The sequence below is a fragment of the Molothrus ater genome, chromosome 4, assembly GCF_012460135.2.
Source record: "Molothrus ater isolate BHLD 08-10-18 breed brown headed cowbird chromosome 4, BPBGC_Mater_1.1, whole genome shotgun sequence".
Classification (NCBI taxonomy): domain Eukaryota; kingdom Metazoa; phylum Chordata; class Aves; order Passeriformes; family Icteridae; genus Molothrus; species Molothrus ater.
In genome coordinates this window covers 24,053,580-24,079,152 of record NC_050481.2, presented here as the reverse complement: position 1 = coordinate 24,079,152, position 25,573 = coordinate 24,053,580, and the positions used below count along the sequence as shown (strand labels likewise).

General features: G+C 39.6%; 1 protein-coding gene across 1 annotated transcript in view; it reads left to right on the top strand.

The window, feature by feature from the left end:
* CENPC (centromere protein C) overlaps window positions 1-22,594 on the top strand; it is a 28,214-nt gene extending 5,620 nt beyond the window's left edge. Inside the window, exons 8-19 of the mRNA XM_036382767.2 lie at window positions 39-418; window positions 1,070-1,907; window positions 2,453-2,491; window positions 3,709-3,776; window positions 4,889-4,957; window positions 6,712-6,816; window positions 7,625-7,723; window positions 10,304-10,402; window positions 10,685-10,839; window positions 11,259-11,349; window positions 12,760-12,829; window positions 22,218-22,594. Of these exons, the coding sequence (XP_036238660.1) occupies window positions 39-418; window positions 1,070-1,907; window positions 2,453-2,491; window positions 3,709-3,776; window positions 4,889-4,957; window positions 6,712-6,816; window positions 7,625-7,723; window positions 10,304-10,402; window positions 10,685-10,839; window positions 11,259-11,349; window positions 12,760-12,829; window positions 22,218-22,260 (2,056 nt within the window). The 3' untranslated portion in view covers window positions 22,261-22,594. The remainder of the gene's footprint in view (window positions 1-38; window positions 419-1,069; window positions 1,908-2,452; window positions 2,492-3,708; window positions 3,777-4,888; window positions 4,958-6,711; window positions 6,817-7,624; window positions 7,724-10,303; window positions 10,403-10,684; window positions 10,840-11,258; window positions 11,350-12,759; window positions 12,830-22,217) is intronic.
* Window positions 22,595-25,573: the final 2,979 nt, after the last annotated feature.

Sequence of the window (25,573 nt, the reverse complement as noted above, 5' to 3'; positions counted from 1 at the left end):
CCTGATTGATATGAATGTTTTTTCCCTCCATTCTTTAGATATTCAACCTCCATATCACCACCCTCACCTCGTCCTGTGAAATATCAAGAAATAGAAATAGAAAATGAATGTGAATTTTTAATTGATGAATCAGGTGGTGCATCTTTTACTTCTTGGATTTCAATACCCACTAAGAAGAAAAAATCAAAAAATGATGGCTCTGCAGCTCCCATTTCTAAACCTCAGCCCTCTGAAAAGGAGAAGACACAGAATAAGAAAGTCAAGAACAAGAAAGTACGGGGTAAAGCACTTACTAAACAGAAACTGGATCATCCAGATGTTGGAGCTTTTGACTTCAAAGAAACGTCAGTGTCAGATCCAATCCCTAATAGTGAAGAAAATGCCCTTACATCTCAAAGCCGAAAGAGTACTTGTGTGGGTAAGTTATTTAACAGCTCTTCAGACTTGACCTTGCAGGTCACATTACTGGATTATTTTCTGGTGGTTTATGAGAAAATTATAATGAAGTAGAGGATAGACATCAATAGATTTCGTTTTTGGTGTTTCAGCTGTGCAGTTAGATTTGGGTGAGACAGAGAGGCAGTGAGACAGTGTCTTCACTTTTTTGCTACATCCTTTGCCTTTCCTGTTAGAACATTAACGATTAAATTAGCAGTGTTGCCTTTTTGTATGAAGAGTCATAGAAAGTACGTGCCCAATAAGCTTTTGTTCCTCTTGCCATAGAAAGGCAGTTATATTTGGGCAGAAAGGGGATTGAGTTTTAGGAATTATTTGTGAAGAGTTTTGTAGCATGAAAAACACTGAAAACTGGAAAGCAGACTGAATGTAACATTTCTGCCCCCTTTTTTTATTAGGAGATACTGGAAGTACACCGAAAAGTTTTTTGTAGACTATAGTTTAGGGAAAGCCTTCTTCTAGCCAGTGGTGATAACACTGGTTTTGTGATACCTTTTTTTTTTTCCCCTCCATTTTTATTCTTTGGGGTTTTTTTATGCATTCAAATGTTAACATATATCTTCAGGTTTAATGGGAAAAGGTATTCATGTCCAAATATTTTGTGTATTGACAGGAAAGACTAAAAAGGATGCACTTAGACAAGACTCTCCAAACCAGAAAAAGAACACATCCTGGAAACCAGAAGCTGAAGAACCGATGTGGCCTGGATTGGAAAAAGAACCATCTGATGAAGAGCAGTGTAAAATAAGTATGCCAAGTGAGGATTTACCTATGCCCTCATCTGGGCCTCAGAAAGACCAGACTGTGTCACTGAAAAAGTCTCTCAAGTCTTCCAAGAATCTGCAGTTGGCTTCTAAAGCTTCTCAGCATTTAGTTAAGAAGAAACAAACTGCTAAGCAGAAACTTCCAAAAGTCAAAGTAGCTAAGAGAGGGACAGTAACTCCAAGGAAAAAGCTTAAAATATCTGTCCAGAAAAGTAGTAATAAAAAGCCTCAGTTACAAAGAGAGGAGAGTTCTGACAGTGGACCTGGTGAAGAAGAGCTTGAAAGAGAGCCTGTAGAACTCAATGAAGTGTGCACCACATCTTTGCATCAGAAATTAGAGACTCCTGGGATTCAGAAGTTGACTAAGCCCAAGAAACCTAGAAAAGCATTACACACGCCAGAGTCACCTGGTGATGCCAATAGCAGAACTCCTCTAAAAGCACTCCAGCATCCTGTGGAGAGTGTGAAGAATCCTGGAAAGAAATGGTCTGCCAAGTCTTCAGGGAAGATACCCAAAAAGATTCCACGTAGAACCAATAAAGCTCTTCACTCAAGCTCTGAAGGCTCTGAGTCTCAAACAGATTCTGACAGCTCTTCTGTACAGGACACCGCAAGGAAAAAACAGAAGTTACCAGATGTGAAAATAAAAAGTAACAAAAGAAAACATAACAGACAGCATGGACCACAGTAAGCTTTTTGTGTGATTCTTTACAAGTGTAGTATGTAACTTGGTAGATAATTAAATACATCTTGTCAACTTCTAAGCAGTGGCGGCCCAGTTCAAGTACATGGTAGTTTGAGGCTGGTTGAATAGTTAATAGAGAAACCAAGCAGTTTAATCAACATTCTTTTCTCAAAGCTCAGTGCCATACTTGGTGTCTCCTACATGAGGAAAATTGTTCTAGTTTTCTTGTGAGACTTGCAGAGCAGATCTAGTTTAACACAACCCCACCACCCACAGAATAACTTCACTGTCAAGTTGGTTCCTTTTTAAAGATAACTTTAGAAAATACAGCATTTAATTCTTCAGCTATATTTAGTTTGTCAATCTAAAGACTAAGTTCAAGTGGTTTAAAACCTGGTTGATAATCACTGATCTTTGCATTGCTTTTTAATTTTTTTTAATGTCTTCTTTATAGTTATGTTCAGGACATAAAATTATTGACCTACAGGTTCCTTTCATTCAGTTTATTTAACACCAAATATAATAAGAGTGTTGTTTTCTTTTCTAGGGATTCCTTTGTAGCTGGGAAGGTTGTGAGTTGCCAAAGGTAATTTCCTGAGTTGTCTGAAAAAATGTTACTTTAATCCTACTTCTGCCCCAAGGAGACGCCCCGAGAGTGGGCAGCTGGTACAGCTGCTGTGTTCTGTGCCCTACTGGTGAAACACCAAGTAGAACAGCATTGTGATTCCTGCTTGAGGGCTTTAAATACTGTGCTAATACAGTTAATAAAGTAATACAATTTTTCTTCCTCTCATGAGTAGGGGGTCATAATAAGCTTATTGCCTTTGGGGATTTCCTTCCTTTGAGGCTTGCTTCCACATCAGTGTGTAATTTTTGAACAGAAAGATCAGTGCTCCTAGAACTAATGACAGCTGCACTAATAAAATTGATGTCAAGTAGGGTATAGAGCTCAATCTACAATCCAAACTCTTTGTGCATGTACATAGGCATGTATCTTCCCCTTTCATGAGATGGAAACTTAATAACGAAGCAAACAGGAGTGGCAGTCTGTGAATTTATTAAATTCTTATGCAGTCATTGTACTGAAAATGTTGGGGACTTTATTTCTAAGGGGAACTTACTGCAGACTGACTTGGACAAATTTGCAGTGTAGATTTGCTAACCTAGGTAATTGAAATGCACCTTTTGGAGTTGAGGTGGATAACAGCTGAACTTCATTGGCACAGTAAAAGCAGTGAAGCACAGCCTCAGATGGGAGAATGAAGGTCAAGGGTGCTGATTCTAAGGCTGTAGAAGTTCTGTGACAAGTGGCTTGATTGCTAGAGAATCTCTGTTGGAGTTATATGTGTAAATTGTTGCCATTTTATGGGGAGGATTTTATGACAGGCTACATTTATTTTCCTGTCCTTTCCTTAGAGTATGCAAAACACTCTTTAAAGCTCTTTTAATTATAAGTTATCTTTTATAATTATGGTATATGGAATATTGTTAAAGTAATGCTACAAAGGTGGCGAGAAGATCTGTTCTGGAATGGAGAAAAAAGGTTTAGGAAACCTCTTTAGAGAGGGGGTGTGAACACTAATTGTCTGCCTGATGACTGAGTAGGGGAGTAGTTCATGAACTTCTGACCTATGATTTTTAAGGAGTAGTCATTTGCTTCAGTGTGTAATTGGTATAGACTTGTTTAAAAGCAAAATAGAACCCAGCCCACATGATCTGAAGAAAACTTGAATTTGCTGTTCTTGGTAGTGCTGTAATGTTCCTTTGACATGTTCAAGCAGGTGTATTTTTTTTCCTTTGCAGTGGGCCTGTTCTAGAACATGGACTTACTTCCAGCACTAAGTCTCCTGAGCAGGATGATATATCTTCAGGTAATGTTTGAACTTTATAATTCCTTGCATTTTATATATAAGCTTCTTATAAACTGTGACTGACAGTTCAGTAATTTCTGTTGTATTCAGCTTGTCCAGAAGAAGAAATGCAGATTTTATTGGCTGTGGTTACGTTTCTATCCAAGTGTGTGGTACAGCATGCCAGCTTTATCTGGTTAGTTTTGGGAGAACGTAACCCTCCATGTTTTGGCATCATGCATACCAGGATAAAGTTATTCTTTCTAAAATACTTTGAACAAAATTTTCAGGCTCAGTTTGTACCAGTTTGATGTGTTCCCATGTGATGGTCCTGTATGCAGTCACTTCAAGTAAATCTGAGCCAAATTACAGCATTGATGAAGTCGTGGCCTGTTCCCCAAAGAATACTTGGGTGTTTTTTTGGGGGAGGGGTTGTTTGTTTTGTTTGTTTTTTTGTTTCTGGGGGCTTTTTTGTTTGCTTTGTTGTGTTAGGTTGTTTTTGGTTTTGTTTTGGGGTTTTGTTTGTTTGTTTGTTTTTGTTAGTTGTTTGGTTTGGTTTTGTGTTTGGGGGTTTTTGTGTGGACAGGGTTATTATTATTTGTTTGGTTTCAGTTTTAAAGTTCACTGCACAAGTTCCACATGTTGTCGTAATGAACATGAGCCCTGGAGATACAAAGTCTTTTCCTTAGTGCGTCAGAGCCAGATGTGGATGTCATTAGTCCATGCAATGCTTTTTTCAGATACCTACTTTTGTGTGTGTGCTGGTAAAAAATTTGTTCTGAAGTTAGGTTTCAGTGATATAAATCCAAATGACCTTGCATTTTGATCAATACAATTATGTGTATACTTTATGATTTGTCAGTGTTCACTTTATCAAGAGGGATAGGTCTGAAGAGTATTTACTTGAATGTATGGTTTTCAAGTAATTTTTAAGTTTACTCTGTTTAAAACTAATTACAGATACTGTTCATCTACACTGGATTTAATATATGTTTATAGCAAAAGGTGTTGGTGGAAGCACTATCCTTGGGACTTCCGTTTGTGTTACTTTTGGCTGCTTCTAGTTGGCATATTGAATAAAAGTCAGGAATAATCAATGCCTTTGGTGATGGGGTTTTTGAATGTGTTTTCAGATAATTCTGAAGACTTGAATTACAAATTAAGACATCTGTTGTCAGACGAAATAGCAAAGCATAAAATAGGTAAGAGTATTTTAAAATATAATGTAAGTGTGTAAATGCAAGTGCATTTTCAACTTAATTTAAATGTTACTGAAGGAGACACAGACAAACACCTAGAAATGGGTTCATCTGTTCATAAGTATTTACAGATGGGGTTTGTTATTTCTTCAGACCTTCAGCCCTTCCCCTTATTTGAAAGTTATTTTGTAAAACTTCTAGTGTTTCTCTTTTTGTTGCTCCATTCAACAGTTATCTTTTTAACTGCCACACTTTGGTTTTTCATGGTATTGTGTTAAGGAAACTTTCAGATCTGACCATCCAGGAGCCACTCTGGCAGTCACACTCCCACCACCACAGACTTAAAGTCCTGGGACTGAAACCCCTTTACAGTGGGTGGCTCCAGTGCCCTGACAGGTGGCCCATTTGACTCTGTACACAGCCAGATTTCCTTCCTGGCTTGCCTCTGAGTTTCTCATAGCAGAGTCTCAGACCTCTGGTTCCTTTAAGTAATTTAATGGTGTAGCAACAAAATAACAGCTTAAACTGGAACCAAGGACTATCTGGGCTTTTATACCCTCACATTGTGTGCTCGACAGTCTGGGGAGCTGCTGGTCCTTCCAGCTGAGTCCTCAGCTCCTGCTGTGTGCCTGAGTGTCCGGACACTGGGCTGGGCCACAGGTCCCTGTGCCCATTGTGGTTCAAAGGGTCAGCATCAGCTCATGACCTCTTGCCTGAGGCTCTCCTGCAGAGCTCAGTCTCTGGCTGGCACTGCAGCTCCACACCCAGCTGTGTGCACTGAATATATTCCTAAAAAACTGAGTCAGCACAAACTCTTACTGTACAGTGAGAACAGTAAGAGTTTGAATTGGTTTCATGCAGTAAAACTGAGGGTGCAAATAACCTGCCTTCTGTGGTGGTCTGAGTCTGGATAGGATGGAACAATGGTCATGCAGTCAGTTGTAGTCCCATGCTTATCTGTTTACATTGTGGGTGTTCTTTTATTGGCTTCATTATTATTTTATGCACAACACTTTAGTTGTCTACCTTCGAAAACTGTTTCAGCAACTGTTTCATATTTACCATTTTTAACATTTAAATATTCTTGATTAATTTGCTTTGAGATATTAAGGGGCTTTTACTCTTCCTACAAACACTAAAATATCATACTGTATTCATATATGGCAGCTTACACAACTTCAAAGTTGAGACTATGTGATTAGTACATGTGAAGATAAATATCTGACAAATCCTGGAAATGTGTGGTTTCTTTTTGCAAAAGTGCTGCTCTTCTGGACCCTGGAAACAGGACTTCTGAATCTGGAAGAGAAGGATGTACTTAGGCAGTCTCTGTTACCCTCCCCTTCCCATAACTGAGGCAGTGCCTTTTCATGGTTGCTAATGAAATCCCCCAGATTCAGGCAGGATTCTTAGTCTTTGTTGAGAAATTTGTCTTCACAGATGTAGCATGTTTGCTGTTCTTGAGCTTGAGCTCCTAATATCTGTGTATCAGTGATTCACTAACATAGAGAGAATGAAATCTAATGTCAAGTCAGGGTGGTAGTTGTGTAAGAAAAAGGAGGGTGAAATACTGATTTATGCAAAAGAGGGCATTTGATAATACTTGAATCCTATTTTCTTGTCATGATAGCAATGTGATAAAATATCAGCTGGGAAGGGCTGACCTGCTTGTGGTACAGAACAGGAGGAAATAATACTTAATATTTTCTGTTTCTGAATTTTCCTTTCATACTTAATGACTTCATCCTTGAAATCAGTAATGCCTTCCAACACTCCTAATGTTCGTCGGACAAAAAGGATACGGCTGAGACCTCTGGAATACTGGAGAGGCGAGCGTGTAAACTATACTATGAAGCCTTCAGGTATTAGTTCCAAAATACCAATATTTGCTCCCTTCTGACAAAGCAGAATAGAAAAATCTGAGTTGATCTTGTGCTGTGCAAGCCTTGAGATACTTACTATTGGGTAACTTTTTAAAAATGATTATTTGTGGTCTCCAGTTACTTAGTCATCTCTCCATGTAGTTTTCTTCTCTTCTGATACTCCTGTGTCAGCTGAAAATAATATCAGTGGAGCATGTTAAGTACTTTTGCCTTCTCTGTTGAGGGAAGAACAGAAGAGTTTCTCTGTACTAGTGGGTTTTTTATGTCAGAGATTGTGTGTGATACTGGAAAAAGAGACAATCTACTGGATCATTCATTGGAGCATTTCTTTTTGTGTAAGGATTGTTTTAGAGAGCAGATACCATAACATTTTATAGTCTCAGTGTTAAATACCCTAAGTGAGAAAATATATCTTGTTCTCAGTAATTTTTTTTCTGACAATTCAGCCTAGTTTAGTCCTTTCCTAATTAATTAGTTCACTCAAAATAGTATTTTTTTGTGTCTGTAAAAGTGATATTTTATCTTAAGAAATTATTTGCATGTCATGGCTTTCTGAAATGTTCAACTGAAATTTGATAAAATAATTTTCAAAATGTCTCAAGTTGCATTGCACTCCAAAGTACTTTATGTTAAAAAGTTTTTTTTGTTCTGGCTTTCTAAAGTGATCTGAAAAGTTCAGCATCAAGGAAGTCTATTCTCAGTTGAAATGCTGATTGGTTGTGCAAGTTTGCATTCTTTTAAATTTACTATGAGTTAGTGGACTTTGTTTAACTTCCTTTTGTTTCAGGAGGGCTTGTGATTAGTGGACTCGTGCATCCAGAAACAGAATCTCCCAGGAAGAGTAAAAGGAGGAAGGATTGTCCCAAGCAGAAAACAGGTAAAACAGGTAGGAAAAAAGACTTTTTTCCTTTGGATACTTTAAAAAGTCTCTTTAATCAAATGCTCTACTGCTCTAAGATTTTTCTCCCGTAATCACTCAGTTCTCTCTCTCTTTATACCATAATTTATTAACGTGATCTGATGAGGAAAAACCTGCTCCAACTGGATCTATAGCAATGCTGTACATTGTTGTAGTAAAATTGTTCACTTTTCAGCGTAAGAAAGGAAGAAATGCTAGACATACCCAGAAGTGCTGTTGTGCCTTTAAAGCAGGGGCTGAAGAGACTAAACTGTACTCATTTTGTGTTCAGATCATGATGCTAGTGTGCATGGTTAAGGTATAAAAACTTGTAGCTCTTTTGCTGAAGCCTGTAATACATCTAAAAATGCAGCAGAGAGTGTTAGTAGGGCTTCAAGCTATTGTAGTTTAAATGCAAAACCACAACACAATAGGTGAAGAGAGCTTTAAGAACAGTGCATGGTTAAAAATGGGCAATAAAGCAATGTTTAAGCAAACCTAGACTCTCTGGCCAGTATATAATAAACATGTGAATAGTGCTCAAAAAAGAGAGTCAAAGTCCAAAAGACAGATTATTTTTGCTGTGCTCTCTGGAAAATGTTGTAATGTTATAGAGCCTTTCTTTATGGGGACTGTCTAGAGCTTTTGTTTGAAGCTGAAACATTTCTCTTTGAAGTTATAGAACCATTAAAACAAGTGCTAACAAACATGGAAAATGCCATATGGATCTAGTACTAAACTAATCAGGACTGACATAATCATCAGAGAAATAAGGAAGAAAACAATCACTGTTGGTACCAATTTCTGATTTTACATGTGTTTCATGTAAGTTTTATTCCTTACCTCAAAAAGAAAGTGGTAGGACTAGAGAAGGCTTAGGGAAAGCTCATCAAAAACCTAAAAGGACTTCCTGTAGTGAATTCTCCTCAACCCTGAAGAGAGTACTATGGAGGCCTCTAAGGAAGAGGTCTAAAACACCTCTGAAATCATGAGTGACATAGAGAAGGGGAAATAGAAGTAAATGGTCTCGTTGGGGTTTTCTGCTTGTTTTTTTAAACACAAGAATAGAAGGTATAGAGGGAAGACAGTGAGAGCTGGGTTATTCAGCAAAATAAGGTGGCCATTCTCACTGTGTGCTTCCTGCCCGGAATATTATGCATAAAAGTATTTATGTAGTTTCAAGGCAAGAACCAGATACATTAACTGGAGAGTTAATAGTTCTAAATAAAGTGTGGGAACTCCAGGTTAGAGTTGGAAAGTATTCAATTGAATATATTATATTGAGTATATTATTACAGCATTTTGAGGAATGGAAGGAGTACCTGCTTTGGGCCACTGATGGGAGACAGGACCCTGGTATAGATCAATATTTGGTCTAAGTACAGTTTATATTGTAATATAAATCACTTGCAGCCCATGAGATCCTGAGCTGGTAGTGACTGTTCATATTGTATCTTACAAGAACTATTGGCTGCTTGAAGTGCCTTTGAACTGTCTTCCAGAAGTGATTGATTTCCTCTGTGGCAGACATTCATCCTCAGAGATAGTCTTTCACTTACATCCTTGGGTCTTAGTGATGCATGTAAGGCCTGTCAGCCAAGTAGAATTTCTAGCACAAATTCTTAAATGTTATTGATACAATAAAAATTCTGGTTTTATAGCTATAGCGTTGTACCTGTTGCTGCTTCTTTTTATAGAGAAATGGTTATGTTGGAACAAAGCTGTTCAAACATAGTAACTTTCTTCCTCCCCCTGATAGTCTTACTGTAAGAGTATTTAAGCTGCCATGGGTGCCTACAAAGTGCTATAGCTTGCCTTTAGCATGCTTCTTCTGTCTGTGTTTAAAGAAATTTCCTGTGCACTGTAGAGCTAAAATTGTCTGCTTAAGAGAATTCTGCAAGAGAGCTTTGGGATATTTATTCTGCCGTGAACATTCTAAAGCATCTCTTTTCTGTTTGAGAAGCATAGTGTTGTCATCAATTCTTAGGATATTTCTTTCTCTGGAAAAGTCCTTTTTATTATAGCAATAGTTCTCAGATTTACAACTTAGAGTGAGATTCTGTAGTGGTATTTCTTGAGAAAAGGAAAATTGGACATGTGCTTATCTTTGAACGCTTTCTCTCTTAAGTCCCCTGATGCCTATCAACAATACGTTGAGCAAAACCACCTGTTCTTCACTCTTCATCATGTATTTCATATTCTCTCAGCATCTGTTGCTAGAAAAACACATCTCTCAAAACATACAGTTTAGTTTTGAATAAATACTGGTGTTAATAGCATAGGATAAATGGTTGGCATTTCCCCAGGAAATTCCTTAGGATTTAGAGAGTTTCATTTATAACACACAGAAATTATTTCAATGAAAAAGATATTTTCAAAGAATTGTTATGGATGGTTTTCTTTATTTGAAGGAAGAGTGTTCCTTCTGTTTAGTCACTTATTAAAGGAAATTTCGTTACTTAAATGTGTGACATTGGAATTGTGGAAAAGTTGTGGTTAAATTATTAACTTCTTGAAATCTATATTGATTACTTTTTTGGTCTTGTTTTGGTTTCTTTGTATCCTCAGATAGAGGAGAGATACCTGCAAGTTTGGACCACAGCTTAGCTGATGCATCGAAGCCAGTCATTGTACTGGACCCAGTAACAAATAAGGAAGTGCATCTAGGTGAGTTGATGGCTGGGACCAAGGGACTTCCTGAATTATGTAGACTTATGAGAAAAAAAAATGTTCATGCCACATTGTGCATAAAAAGGTGAGGATCTGAAATACTCATTTCTCTTCTGGAGAAAGTTCTGAGGGAGACATAAGAAGTGTCATAATTTTTCAGCTAAATGTTGAGTCTGGCTTTTGGAGGTGTTGCACTGAAACAATATCTATTGCACTGAGCTTGTAACAAGACGAATTGTGTGGTAGCATTAATGCTAATCTCCTTAACATTTTTTGTAGATTGTATAAACACTGCAGACAGTCAAACGTACTTCTTCAAAGATGAAGCAGTAGAAATACACAAAAATTTGAATACGTCTCTTTTTGCAACTGGTAGATTGATTCTGAAACCATATAAAGAAAAGGGGCACCAGTTTGTTGACATGGATACAATAGTAAGTGTGCTTTTTAAAAGTTTTTTATGAAATGGACTCTGTAAACAGAAGATCTGTTGGAGTGGTTGGAAATAATATATGAAGTTGAGAGGTCTGCCCCACCCCCCAAAACAAATGAACATTAATGAATTGCTTACTGAAGGTTCTTTGCATGCATATTGCTCTGCTTTGCTTTGTATTAAATCTGTATGTCCATCTGCTCCTACTTTGTAAATCTTGCAGACAAGATAGAAATATCAGAAAAATAAAACTGGACCCCATCCCCCTTTTGAACATCTTATTTTTCATCATTATGGGGAAAAGAGATTGCAGCTCTGCTGGCTGATTTGGGTTTTTATCTTTGTTATGTGTGTGCAAGTGTTTTCTTGGATATGTTCCTTAAATGGTGCTAACCTTAGAACCCTTTGGCTTCCATTAAGGCTTTCCATATTATCCATGGCAAAGTTATTGTGACATTACATAACACATCGTATTACCTGACTGCAGGGGACTGCTTCTATGTTCCAGCAGGTGAGTGTGTGTGTTTGTTGGGAGGTGCAGGAGCCTAAATCAGCATGCTAGGAATCAAATCCAAACAGAATGACTGAATAGACAATGGGACAGTACGGGGTGAGGAAGAATGGAATGTGACACAACACTGGACATGGGTTGAAGATCTAATGGTTGAATGCAGGGATACACATACCTCTTGTTTATGTGAGTTGGCCTCAAAGTTTTGATGACACTACCAAGTTCTAAGAGTAAATTTCTCTTGGTTTTTTGGTTCTGTCACTAGCTGTAGTGTTGAGGAAACATCACAGACAGCTTAATGTTACTAGTAATTAATATAATCGTTTCTGTTACCATATGCTTTCTGCTTTTTTCCTATGTAAAATTATGAAAATCCATTTGGATCAGTTGACCATATTTTGTGCTTTGTGCTCGTATATAGAAGGTTCAGCTATCTTGTTGAATAGGTTGTAACTTCATATGTTTTCTTGAGAATTTAAAGACCTGATTTTGTCCTTCTGATATAAAAAGGCATGAATTCCATATGGGAGGCTGTTCATCAGTGGGTTAAGACACTAGTCTAGAGAGTCGAAGTAGTGTTAAAGCAGGCTGTACATGAAGCTGTAGAGAGCTTTTGTACAGCTTTCTTGTGAAGAGGCTTATCTTTAGTAAGTGAGGAATTAGCCCATTTTTTCCCTGTTAACTTTTCAGCACAGTGTCCTGGCTGAACAGTCGTTACTTAGTTAATGCTTGATGCTTTGAAGCTGTTTTTTGGTGTTACAATCTTAAAAGTCTAGTGGGTCTGCAGAGACAATTTTGTCATTTGGTTTTTGGGAAAGCAGATTATATAAAATGCTGAAAGTTTTGTATGACCATAAGGATCTACACTTCATTCTTCCCTGCTTCCTGATGGCTGCTCTCAGTATGGCTGGATGGGCAATGCAGTGTTTGTGGCAGGTGATCCCTGTAATTCACTGTGTGGCCGTATATGAATGTAAGGATGTTGTTCATTCCCAGTGTTCAGGGCCTATTAGATAATTCTGTTTTGTGGTCATGTTAGTATGCAAAACTCAAATGAAGATCTGCAGATAAGTTTCCATGTGCAGTTTTTATTGATAGTTTCTATAGGAATAAATTAAAGTAAATTCAGTCACCTTAAAGTTTTATTGTGGGTTTTGAGAGCTGAGAACTCATGCCTGTTACATTCTTCTCAGTAAAAATCTTCTAAGCACAGAAAGTAAATGATATTAGGTGTATTCCTTGTCGTCTCTTTCAAATGCACTGACCTGCCTGTAAGAGTGGCATCCTAGATTAAGAGCTAATATTCCTTCTGTTAAAATATATTAAATGGAATTATACTTCGCTGACAGGAGAGGACTTAAAAAATTGCCAGTGGATCCTAAGGAAAACTTACTCTGTTTTTCTTTGTAGGAAATGGATATAACATACGAAATCTTCTGAATGAAGAAAGTGTTCTTCTCTTCACACAACTCAAAGACAGGTGAAGAACTTTCTGCAAAGAAGTTTGCTTAAACACTTGTCAAATTTTTGTATGTTCTGAAGTATTTTTTACGTACAAAAATGTTTGAGCGGGCCCACCCTAACATTACAAATGAATACAGAGCAGCTGAAATCAAGATAAGAAGAGTTGAGGGAAAAAACCCCGAAGAATGTTGGTAGTTTGCTGTCAAAGTGAAATGACATACCAAAGGGCCTTGCTCTGCATCAGTTACTGTTCTTGTGCCATCCAGTGACAAAAAGATAAAAGTATGAAATGTGTGGGTGTATTTGTTGTTCCAAATTGTATCAATATGCTTAATCTCCCTAAAGATGCTTAGCACTTGAAAAAACGTTGGCATCCTCAGCTAACATCTGATAGATAGTCTTAACGACTGCCTGGTACAACCTGCTTAGAATAATCTCTGTTTAAATGACAAACCTGCTGTTTGTATTTCAGTAATTGTTGTCTAGGAGATGGGCTGCTGCAAGGCTGCTGTGCTGGGGTCCAGCTGCCTTCTCATATGTTAACGACAGGCAACCCTTCCTTGTCTGGCAGCTGGATGATTAGTGCCTCCAATCTGAATAGGAAAATAGGAGCTCTTAAGAAGGAGCTTATCAGTTGTGTCTTTTGCGTGGAAGCTATGGCTTGATTAGCTCTGAACATTGTTGATAGCTTTATTTTGTGTAACAGTGATAGGTCATTGCCAAATGTATTACTTTAATATCTCCTTTTGATTTGCTTGCTGTGTTCCTGGATAATAATGAGGACCATTGGGAAAGCTGTAATTATACTGTATACTCCAGAAGCCAAGTCTAGACAGCAGATGGTATACATAGCATTTGTCTCCCAAGCTCTTCGAGGTTCCTTCTGGCTGAAGATAAGGATAAACTACAGCTCTTCTCATATGCTGCTTTCTATCTCTGGTCATTGCTATCCTTGAAGAGAAGGAGATAAGGAAAATTGAATTGGAATCGTGAACTCTTAAGGACTTGAGGATTGAGCACTAACCTTGTAACCAGTCTTGGCCATGATCTTTATGCTAAATCTAGAGTATACATTAAAGTAGGAAAGAGGAATTGGCTTTCAGCTCTCAGCTAATTTCCTGTGTCTGTGAAAGGTCTTGGACACCAAGATTACCATGCCTCTGTGAAAGATCCTTTGGATTGGGGAATTTGAGCTAATACTTTGTCATTCTCTTTCAAGCAGTAGTTCCTATGGTTAGTGCATATGTAGACTGACAGTGGAAATACTTGGTAGAAGTTGTGTGCTATCTTTTCATTCACTGCTAAGTCACATGTAGCTCTGAGAAGATTAAACAGGAGCATGCATATTGCTATTTAGTTCTGTCTTGAAACAAACTATTTACTCTCAGAGTTCAGACTACACAGAAAGTCTTTTTTTTCCCAGCCTCAAATTTTGTAAGCAGTTTAAGAGTTAAAATGAAAAAAGTCATTTAGTCACTAGGTATAAATTTGATGTTGGCAGCTTTTCTAAATTTTGGGCTTGGGTTGGTCTCTTCAAGGTCAGCAAGATTCAAATCTTGTGCTGGAGCCATACCAGCTACCAGATGGGCACACATGCTGTCTCACTGCTTGAGGGGATCCCACCCACTAAAACATTTAGTTTTTAAGTCTTTCAGCTCCTCAGGCCTACAGAGATCTGGAACTTTGCCACTTGGAAAAAGTACAGGGCTAGGATTAAACCTAAGACTCTGCTTCTAACCCAAGCAGGTCTCCCAGCAGTCAGGCCATGGATGTGATGGTCTCTGATCCCAGCAGCAAATTGGTTCCAGTTAAAAATGAGAACAAGAAAACTTTTCAGTTGTGTTAATAGCCAGAGAGTTCTGAACAAAAATGCCCTTTTCTGTGTTACCTGTCTGCAGATTGGGTAGCAGAAGGATGGATACTTAAGGGGGGGTTAGTGTAGGTAACTTATGTGTATGGACTTACAGGGCTGTCGCTTGCCAGGGATGTGTTTTCATTTGGTGAGCTGGGATGAGAAGTGATGACAAGGTCATATCAGGCACAGATGTGTCTTTGCCCCCTGCAACTTGGCAGCAAGATTGTGAGGAGGTTTTCTTTTGAGTCAAGAGAAATAGTTCTTCAGGATGCTTTCTAAGGCAGATTTAATGTGTGCAGACCTTTTCCTGACACAGGCTGGAAAGTGCAGATGTTCAAATGCAGGTTTCAGGTCGGCATGCCTGTTTGTGTTTTTCTTATTCTATGGCTGAGAGTGTCAAGGAGAACAGAGCAGATTTGGTAAAGTATGTCACTTTTTAGGCTGGATGGCTTTGTTGCTCTCTGACTGGTTGGTTTCTTGAAAGGCATGTCCTGTGTAGTTTGCAGAGAACATTTTGCAGCTGGACTACGTCTGAATATGTTTGTGGTTTGCTTTTTTTAAGAAGCAATATCAGGTTTGTTAAAGTATGTTCTGTGGAATACTGCTCTGGTTTAGCAACAGTTCTCTTATTTGTCAGTAGATGGGGCTTCAAGCACAGCTCTTAGTCCTTTGCTGGCCTCTGCACTCATTAGGGTCTGGTTTTTGAAAGGCAGGAAGATCAGTGTGTTAGAGGTGGAGATAAATTTAGTTGAATTCTCTTGCAAGGAGATGTAAATCAGTTGCCATTCACAGTAGGACTTAACTACTGAAGGTTGCTAAGTTCATTCAGTTACATGGATGTTGTACTTGTTGCAGCCACTTGCACAAAATTGTTCTTTAAAACGTTAGTACACAGCAGGACCTGGATTGTTCACTGTTGGTCTGGATTGCATTTCAAATTTTTTTCTTCAACTTGGCACTTGTTAGAAATTTGCTGCTGTGTCATTAGCCTAAATATAGTGTGAGGAGGTGCAGGAGAATCTTCTGAGTGCCAGGACTCCTATGGCTGCTGAGTTCTGCAGTGTGTCAATCAATAATCAGTTGCTAGTCAGAAGCCGCAGCTGATGTTTCACCTCTGCCTGGTCTTGTTTTGGTTCCTGCTTCCTACATTTTTGTGTACAGCAGGCCAAATAGGATATTGCAAAGAAATAAGCCTTTTCTGAAATGTGACAAGTTAGTGTTCTTCCTGCAAACATGTGATTCTTTTTGCCAGCCTGTTTTCTGCTCTGCTGAGTAATTTCACTTCCACTGGCTACTGTGGTTTAGCCAGGTGTTTGTGGCGCTAGGCTGAAGTTGGTTAACCAGTGTTACCCTGTTGTGGAGTGAAGTTGGGATCTTTGTCTTGAAGAAGACAAAATGTGAGATACACTTACTGTTCCTGGAGGATACATACTGATATCTTAGTGGGTATCTCTGTTTTTCGGTATTTGAAGTCATTGCTTTCTATCAGCAGTAATTGAGAGAGCTGGAAACAAAAGCCAAGTCACATATTTCACCTTTATGTTAATAGGTTCATGTATTCTATAGCAGGTACTATGGTAACATCCAGGGGCTTCTTTTAAGAGGCTTAACTGAGAAGTCATGCCACAATAAAAAGCCACAGCTTTGAAGGCTGTGGCTCCCTTCAAAAAAATTACAGGTTAGTAGGTTCTTTTGCAAATCTATCTTTTTGTAGTTTTTTTTTTGGTTGGAAAGCTGTTCCTGTTTTTTAAACAAAGCTTTTTGAAGCTTAAATTAACAGAAGAGTGATTGCAGAACAGTCAGATGTGTATGCACATCCATATTTGTACAGCTCTGTAAATCTAAAATAGGAGATTGTGAGCTGAGTAATTACAGACAAAATAAACAGGACCAATAAAACAAACTGTTGAGACACATGTACAGCATCTTCTATTTTGCAAGTGCACAACTAAATTGGTTATCTGCAGATGATTTTAAATTAACATTTGGGGAATGCAATAAACCTAAAGAGCTATTTCCTGATTTCATAACAGTTGAAAAGGCATTTCAGCATGAAGGAATATTTCTTGTATTTCTACTGCTGTATAGACTCTGCATGATGTCTTTTGTAATACAGGATTTACTTTAAGTGGTGATTGATTGCAGGTGATACATCTAACTGAAGAGCATGGGCTATGCCTCTTTAATGCTATTGACAGCTGTTGTAACTGAATATCTTAGTTCTTCCAAGCTGGTACATTTCCTTGGCAGAATCCTGTCACTTCACAAATACAGTCAGAAGAGATCTCAAAGGCAAACCTTTTGGGTTGCATGGATGAGCTTCAGTTAGGATTTGACAACCAAAGTGAGTCCTATGGTCCAGTTCTAAGATGAAAACATGGTTGATTATCAGTCAGAACAGTGGGCTGCAGATCATTAGGAAACAAATATGTTAAAAGGTTTGTCTGCAGAGCTGCTTAGTGTTTTTAAGCCCACTCATAAAGCTCCTGTTCTGATCTGCTTCATTTGAGCTTCTGTGCCCCAGTAAAGGTACAACACAAATGGTTGTAAAACCACAGGTACTTTGCACTCCTGCAGTCCTGTTTGGAGCACAAGAGCAACAATGATTGAAACAAGGAGCTGGAAGAAACAAAGTGTTTACTTTGTCAGCTCGATTGCGAGATGCAAGTCTAAAAATGTTCACAGAAATAAATATTAATATCTAGAATAAGTTTATTAAATGGGTATGATAGCTGTTAACACACATTGTTTCATTTAGCTTATTAAATTTTTTCACTGTGATGGTGTTTAAAGATGCCTTTTCCTGTGTTTTCAGTATCTATCTGAAATGAGAATTGACCAAGATGGCAGATGCATGGTAACGCTGTGAGGGTGTCTTCTGGAGTCAACGTGCTGTAAAGAGGGGAGGGGAAAGGAGTCATAGGAGAGCTGTGAACGTCATGAAGAGCTCTATGTTAGTGCTCAGAGGTGTTACAGACTTACTGTTCTAGGTTATGCAAGGTATTTTCAGTGAAGCTCAATAACTTTGAAAATATTGATAAGGGAAAGGTTTTTTGGTGTTGGGGCCACAAGGACACAGCTGTCTCTGCTGGTAACCCACGCTCCTGGTTTGGGATTCTAGCAGTGATCAGATCACCTGCATTTGAGAACATTATGTTATCTCATCTAAAACTACAGGGTTCAGCTAATGAGCATGATTTATAATCCACCTAAGAAGAGGCCTGAATTGAATGAATTTTACCCTTTCTTTATGTTAGCAACACTTTTGTGTTGTAGTACAGTGGGGGTAATTACAAGAATTGAAAGTTAATTACAAAAAAGTTTTTTTCAAACACTATCTGGACTTGAAATTTTATTGCTGACAAAGAGGGGGCTCCCCTAGGATGTAGTAGCCTATTCACTGAAGAAACTGAGCACTTCTCCTATATTTCAGTTAGTGTCAAGTGAGCTCTGAGGCTAATTAATCAAAACAAATTCACAATTAAGCCCAGGAAGGAAGACTAATTAAGTAGACAGTTAAGAAAAGTGCTGAAGAAGGGAGCAACCTTAAGGGGAAAGTATGAGACTCCCAGTACTGGCCCATGAAGGACAATTAAGTGATAATTGCAGAGGCCTTTTTGCATCTAGCAAATGCTGTCTGCCTTTCATTATGGCTGATTTTCTTAGTAGAAGCAGACATTTGCCTGATGAGCAGCTAAGCTCTACTACCCACTTTTAAGGTAATTCACAGGTAAAGCAAAGAGGTTGCTACAGCTATAAATTAGAACTCAGCTCCCAGACTTGAACAGTATTTTAGATAGTGAAAAAGCCCCACTGTGTTTTAAAGACAAACTAAATGTTTGCTTTATTTACCTCTTCATTTTGTGGCATACCAAGTCCATGTTAGCATCCTGTTTAACCTTTCAGACAAATTACACTGAGTGAACTATCAGAATTTAGAATAGCTTCATTTTGTTCAGTTGCTCACCCCACTGCAACTCACAGAATCATTACCTTGTCATGAAATGGCTTCTGCTGCTGCTGACCTTGTATTGGGTTTGTATGGCCGGGTTTTGATAGTGGTGGGGGGTGGTTACTGGGATGGCTTCTGTGGGAAGCCAGTAGCAGCTTCCCTGTGTCTGACAGAGCCAATGCCAGACTGCTCCAGTGCCAACCTGCCACTGGCCAAGGCTGAGCCAGCTGAGTTGGTGGTAACTACTCCGTGGTAAGGTTTAAGAATGAAAAAATGTTACTGTGCAGAAGTAATTATTGCCAGAGAAGAGAGGAGTGAGGATATATGAGAGGAACAGCCCTGCCCACACCCAGGTCAGTGCAGAAGGAGCCAGGATGAGATCCAGGCACTGGAGCTGAGATTCCCCTGCAGCCTGTGACAGTCATGGGTGAGTGATCTCTCCCTGTCCTCATCTCAACCCAGGAGCCTTTCCCTGTATTTCCTCTCGCCTGTCCAGCTGAGTGAGGAGAGTGATAGAGCAGCTTTGATGGGCACCTGGCATCCAGCCAGGGTCAGCTCACAGTCCTGCACTCATGCTGCATGATGCATTTGTGGGTTTTGCTAGAAAAAAAAGAGGAGGAACCTACAACACTGGTATTGTTTTAACTGAAAATATTTAAAATTTTCTTTTGAAGAACTTTTAAAGTTAGCAGAGCTAATCTCTGATGAGATGCTGAGGCATTTAGATGAGGTGCAAGCCCCAGATTTCCTGCATTCCTTCTTGCTTGTTTCCATTGAACTGTGATGCTAATGAAATACAAAACCTCTCTTAATTTATTTGATTTAGCATGGGCTATAGATTTGCATAAGTGTTCCCTTTTTTTCCCACCTCATATCTGGAACTTGAATTATTACAGAAATTAAAGTGGAGAGGTCACCTCAAGTATATATTGAAATGTTGATAATAATTTCCTTTTTTTCATTAAATTCCATGTTAACACTATGCCACTGTGATGTTCTGTGTCTTTATAAGCAAGTTGGCAGTTGTCTTCTTGAAGTATCTGCCCCAAGTTCACTTTTGTCTCCTTTTTTTTCTTCCTTCTCTTGGAACAGGCTGCAGGATGAGGCATTCACCTGCTGCTGTTTCAGCTCAGCTGTTTCATCAAGTTTCAATCTGCTCCTTCATTTTTTGTCTTGCTGCCTAAACTAATTTTCTGCCCTATTTGGATGCATTTTCCTTACCAAAGCTTTCTTTGCTGTCTTTTTCCCACTTGCGAAGATTGAATAATTTTTTAGCTCAGTTCCAGGTGTTTGAATTATTTCAGAGGTGGTTTTGTGCCTGAAGGTTCCTTTGCTACCTCTCCTGCAAGTTTTGTACAGGGCCTGGCATAGCTTCCAATTTCACCCTCAGAGAGGTGATGCAAAGCTTTCTTTGGCCTCTGTTCTTTGAAGGACTTTTGTGTAGTTTTAATCCCAAGAAGGTTGGCTTAGGATGTCACTGGCAAGGTGTTTGTATTGTCATCATCTGCTGTTTTCCTGGCTGCAGAAGCAGAACTGAGACTGCTTCAGGCCCACTTGGTTGCCCTTGAACCTCATCCATCTGCTGAGGCTGGCTCTGCAGTGCTGTAAGAATCCATCCTAGCACCATTCCCCATGGCCAGACTTACCCTGGAGCACCGTAGTATTGTGCTGTTTGCTCCTCTTAGAGCACTAATTCAGCGTGCTGGTGACTTCCTTTGCCTTGGCACAATCTTGATGTATGTCTGCCATCAGTTAGGCACCATGCCATACCCTGATTTTGTGTTGGCAGGCTAGTCCAGGCATTCACCTGCTCTTACATCTTCATTCCTCTTGCCAGTGGGAATGCCGCCTGGCACCAGCTGGTTTTGGCACAGAGGTATGCCCACTGCTGCATGTGTGGGTGTGGATCTCTCATGTGCCCTCTCACACCCACTTGCTGCTTGGCTTTTCTGGTAAATTCCAGGAGAAAGTAATCTTCCAGGTTTTTAGTGTTTCTGCAGCGTCTAAGGAGCCTAGACTGAAAGAGATGTGTTGGGTGGCCCCTCAGGATCAGCTTCATACATTTCTCTTGGAGATGGAGCTGAGACCTGGCCAAGCACCTCTGACAGAGCCTTCCATGTGGAACAGTTCTGTGCACAGATTTCAGATCCCATCATCTCTGTTTTGCCATTCTTAGTGCCGTGGGTGGGAGTGTGTGTTTGCAAAGCACATCAGAGTGTTGGTGTGCACACTTGGCATCCTCATTCTTCTTGCTATGGTTACTGCAGAGAGGTCAAGAGGTACAGAAGAGATCAGGAAACACAGGCTTCTGTGAGTGGCAAGTGCTTATCTGAATCCAGGACAGCCAGCTCTTGGTGGTCATGCTTGAGCAGAAGTGTTGGATCAAATGACTTCCAGAGATCCCCTCTGCCCTCAGACATCCTGTGGAGTTGCAACCTGCTCTTCTATAAGTTTAGTTCACGCTTTTGTTGGGAAGTTGGAACCTGTGCTGTGGAAGCTGCTCTTCTATAAGTTTAGTTCACACTTTTGTTGGGAAGACCCTTATTTCTGTACCCCTCAAGTGGAGACCAGTCTTTCGTGTCACACCAGTATTGCCACCAGAGTGTGGGGTGTGCCTGAGCCTCAGCCACTGCCAAAAGGCAAACCACTGCCATCTCTTTCTCCATACTAAACGACAAAACAGGCACATTAAGTAGAGTCACAAGTGTCAGCTTTAACCTCGCCTTTCTGTCTTTGCTCTAAAGGAGTCCCTCCGGGGCAGACACATACCTTGGTTTGATGAGAAGCCCACTGCTCAGCTGGGGTGAATTAGCTAGCACTTTTCTGCACATATACCCCATAACATTTACTGTATTTGGATAGTGGCTTATTATTTTCACCTGCAGGTCTTAACAGCATTCTTTATTCTGTGCATGGGCTTTAAACCAGTTGAAAATTTGGCATCTTGCATAGTCCAGGCTATCAAGTATCTGCTTTTGCCATCTAACTCTACATGTGGAGTAGCAGTGCTCAGCTGTCACTTGATGTGGGGAATTGCATCAGTTATTATTCTCTCAGCAAGCATTTTAGTTCCTAGTTATTTTCCGTACTGTCAGCAGCTTTTTGTCACCTTTGGAACTGCGGACCAGAGATTGTGAACCATTTGTGTGAACCCAAGTTAAAGGGAATTCAAATGCACACAAGATCTTTATAAAAATAACAAGAAACTTACATGAACATTAACTACTGAGGCCTCTTGGTCCTTCACAAGATATAATTTGTATTTGAAATAGCTTAGGAGAATTCCGGAGAGCAAGTGTCAGTGCCACAACCAGGTGTGGCTTTGACAGCTCCAGGTTTTGCACAGATGAACACATTTGTCAGAGACCACTATTAGTGAAATTAAATTAGGCTAATGTGCTCTTTTGAGCATAATTGAAATAATACTAATGTTTTTATTGATTTGCCACTGGAGTGGGTGAATGTTGTGATGTCCTTGCTGATGTGAGTACAATTTGCAGTTGTTCCACTTTACTGTCTTGTAACTCCCCAGTATTATGGCACAGGTAGGTTAACTGTATTAATTTGAACTAATTGCTGGGTATTTTTATAATTTAGAGGAAGAGCAAGAAATATGTTGATGGACACCTCTTCCCCATAACTTTACCTGCAAATTGAAGATCATCTAATGCAGAGGAGTTCTAAAGAACATTGAACATTTTCATCGGACACCCCAGTTTTAGGGGCATGTTGTTTCATTGATCTTAAAGATCTTTCTTCAGTGTAAATGGTAAATACATAGTTTGTTATGAATTTTCTTTTGTATCAATAAATATTAAGTAATGCAAATCAGTTTTGATTTCTTTGTTTTTAAATAATTTTAGAATCGGTTTTCTAGCATTCCATGTGGTTTTGAAAATGCAGATAATTGCATGAGTTTGACTTGTAAATATTTGTGAATAAATATGTGAGTTATCTTGAGTGGCTTCAAGTAATGAACTGAAATGTTTCACTATTTCTTTGGAGTTGTTGAAACATTCAAAGGGAGTTTGAAAGTAAAATAGTTTTCAAAGTTTTCAAAGGATAGAGTCATAGAATCATTAAGTTTGGAAAAGACCTTTAGGACCATCCAGTTCAACCACTAACCCAGCCCTGCCAAGTCCATCACTAGACCATGTCCCTGAGTACCATGTCTTTTAAATACTTCCAGGGACAGTGCTCCCATGTCCCTGGGCAGCCTGTTTCAGTGCCTGACCACCCTTTCAGTGAAGAAACTTTTCCTAATACCCAGTGTTCACTTCCACTGGTGTAACTTGAGGTCATTTGCTCTTACCCTGTTACTTGGGATAAGACACCAAGCCTCACCAGGCTACAGCCTCCTTCCAGGTGGTTGGAGAGAGAGAAGGTCACCTCTGAGTACTTGGCCTTGTTGAACCTCAGATGGCAATGGAGGTGAGATCTGAAAAACAGTTGACAGTGGCTTTGGTTGCAGTTTGAATCCCTGATGTTCCTGTCAAACTTACACAGAAACATCTGGTTGGAATGGTGCAGAATTATTTTGGTTTTCAAGTAAATCATAATCAGAGCTACATTCTGCTGCAGCATGTGATCATTCAGGGCTCTTCATATTTGGTATATGATGACTTATGCTCTCCTCCACATTTTATACAAAATTTTCAAGGTGTTTCCTTTTAGCTGGAGATGGTGCTCCCTGAGAACAAATCTTGCCTAGTCATCAGAGTGAAATAAAATAAAAACACCTCCCATCCCTTCAAGGGAAATACGGTCCATTAGTTTTTCATTTGCCAGGAGCATCAGTTTTTAATGTTTTTCCCTTTCCCTTTATCTCCTGGGAATATCAATCTGCATAGATGTATTATTAATTCCACAGCAACGAGCTCATTTTCTCAAAAATCTTTACAGTGGATAGTGAAAGTAGGTCTCCCTAGGAATTATTTAATATCCAAATTGAACTCAAGTGTCCTATGCATAGTGCTGGGTGGCTGTTGTGGTTGGTAGTGGTGGTTGGTTGTTTTTTCCTAAAGCATCTTTGCCTCATCTGAAGTCACTGTTTTTTATGATAAGGTGAGTATTGTAGGGTTGTTCAGCATTTAAAACTCAGGAGTCTGGATGAGTATTAAAAATAATTCTGGAACCAAAACAATTTTTGGAGGTGGAAGGGTGAGGAAAAATCCTCTTGAATAGCAGCATACTATGCTATGAATGATAGTGTATTGTTGTATAAGCATTGCAGAGAAGGGAGCAAGAGAATTTCCCACTCTTGGAAAGTTCTGGAAGCTCTGTTCATTCATTCATTCATTCTGGAAGCATTCATTCCTGTCAGCCATTCCCCAGGAGCAGTGGTGAGCATTTTGCTGGCAGAAGCCTTGCTGGAGAGCAGTATTTCCACCTGCAGTTCTCATGGTTCTTGAAGCCCTGTCTCATTTCCAGTGAATATTTACCATTCACTGAAGCAGCAGCAGGGAACCTGGCTCTACAGCTCAGCCTCCTGTGGCCTCCTCTGTGCACCTGGGTAAGTCCACCTCCATCCACAGTGCTTGTGTCCCTGGGCTGTGTGGGTTGGGAAGGGGAGGGTGGTGCTCGTGTTTTCCAGAGAGCCCAGACCTGGTGAGCCCTGGGCGCCGTGTAGGTCACTGTAGGATCCCTCCAAGGCAGGACTGGATCTGGAATCTCTCTTTCCTCACCCTGACTCGCTCCGACTGAGCTCTTTTGCTTGTGGTGTGACATGAGGAATGAGGAATGGTTACTGCTTATGTTCTTTGCAGTGTTTAGGAGATGCTTTCACTCAGAACAGTCTCACAGTTTCTTGTTGATTGGCTCAAACCAATGCATCGAACAGAAACAGCAATAACCACATAGATCATGTGGTGTATTTTGATGGTCAAGAAGATTGTCTTTTTCTTTTACCTGCCCTAACCTGGAAGAATCAGAACATTTGCCCTTCTTATGCCAGTTAGACTCAGTCATAATTTCATAGAAGGAGGGCAGTTCCAGTAAAACCTGCACAGAGACCCAATAGAAGCTTTTTGGAAGCAAGGAGCTTCTTTTTCTGTTATATGGATGTATCATTTGGAGTTTGTCTGTCCCTGGAAGGTCACAGTTTGAGGAGCTATAAGAAGTGATAAACAGGTGAGGTGCACAGTTAAGGGGGCACATTGGAAGATGAGGCTGAATTTTTTTTTTGCATTTAAAAGAATTCAACCTAAATCCTTTTATCTTAGGGGATAGAAAGCAAAGTGCGTGTCTTAAAAATTACCCCAAGTAATCTGTGTTTCCCCACTGCACAGCAGGAGGAGGTAGGATATCCTGTGGCTCATACCAAGCAAAGGTGCTGGTGTTTATACAGTAGCCCAGTTTTGGGCATGGCATGTGCCACAAGCCACAGAGTCACTGCTTGGGGATTGCCAAGCCAGTTCTGAGCTCGTGTGTTTACTTGTGCTGTGACACGTGGTGGGCATAAAGGCACATGCTTGTACTTGGGAGCAGCCATGCAAGCTTCTTGTTGTTGAGTGGTGGTGGAAGAGATTATTAAAAGTCACATTTATTGCATGTCTTTGGCAGCTCAATGTTGATTTTACCATTTGAGTCTCTTGTGGATTTTCAGTATCTTGAGTTAAACAGTTTCTCTCATGTAGGAAGCCACTTGGTCATGCTGGTATGTGGTCTGCTGGTGCACATCTATGACTGCTTTCTCATGGGATTCAGCTGTTATTAAAAAAAGATTTTCATTCCTCTGCAGATAAGCAGGTTTAACTCGTCTGTTCAGGATAGCATGATTTAGTATGATTTTTTTATTTTTATTTTTTCTTCTTTTCTGTTTTCAGCTGAGTGTTATCCATATGCATGCTTAACTGAAAGGCGATATATCAAACCAGTGCCAAATGTTTTGTGGCCTAAGGAATTAAGATGAAAGTGAGTGAGGTGCAGACAGTTCTCCTGGCTGTCTCTCTCAC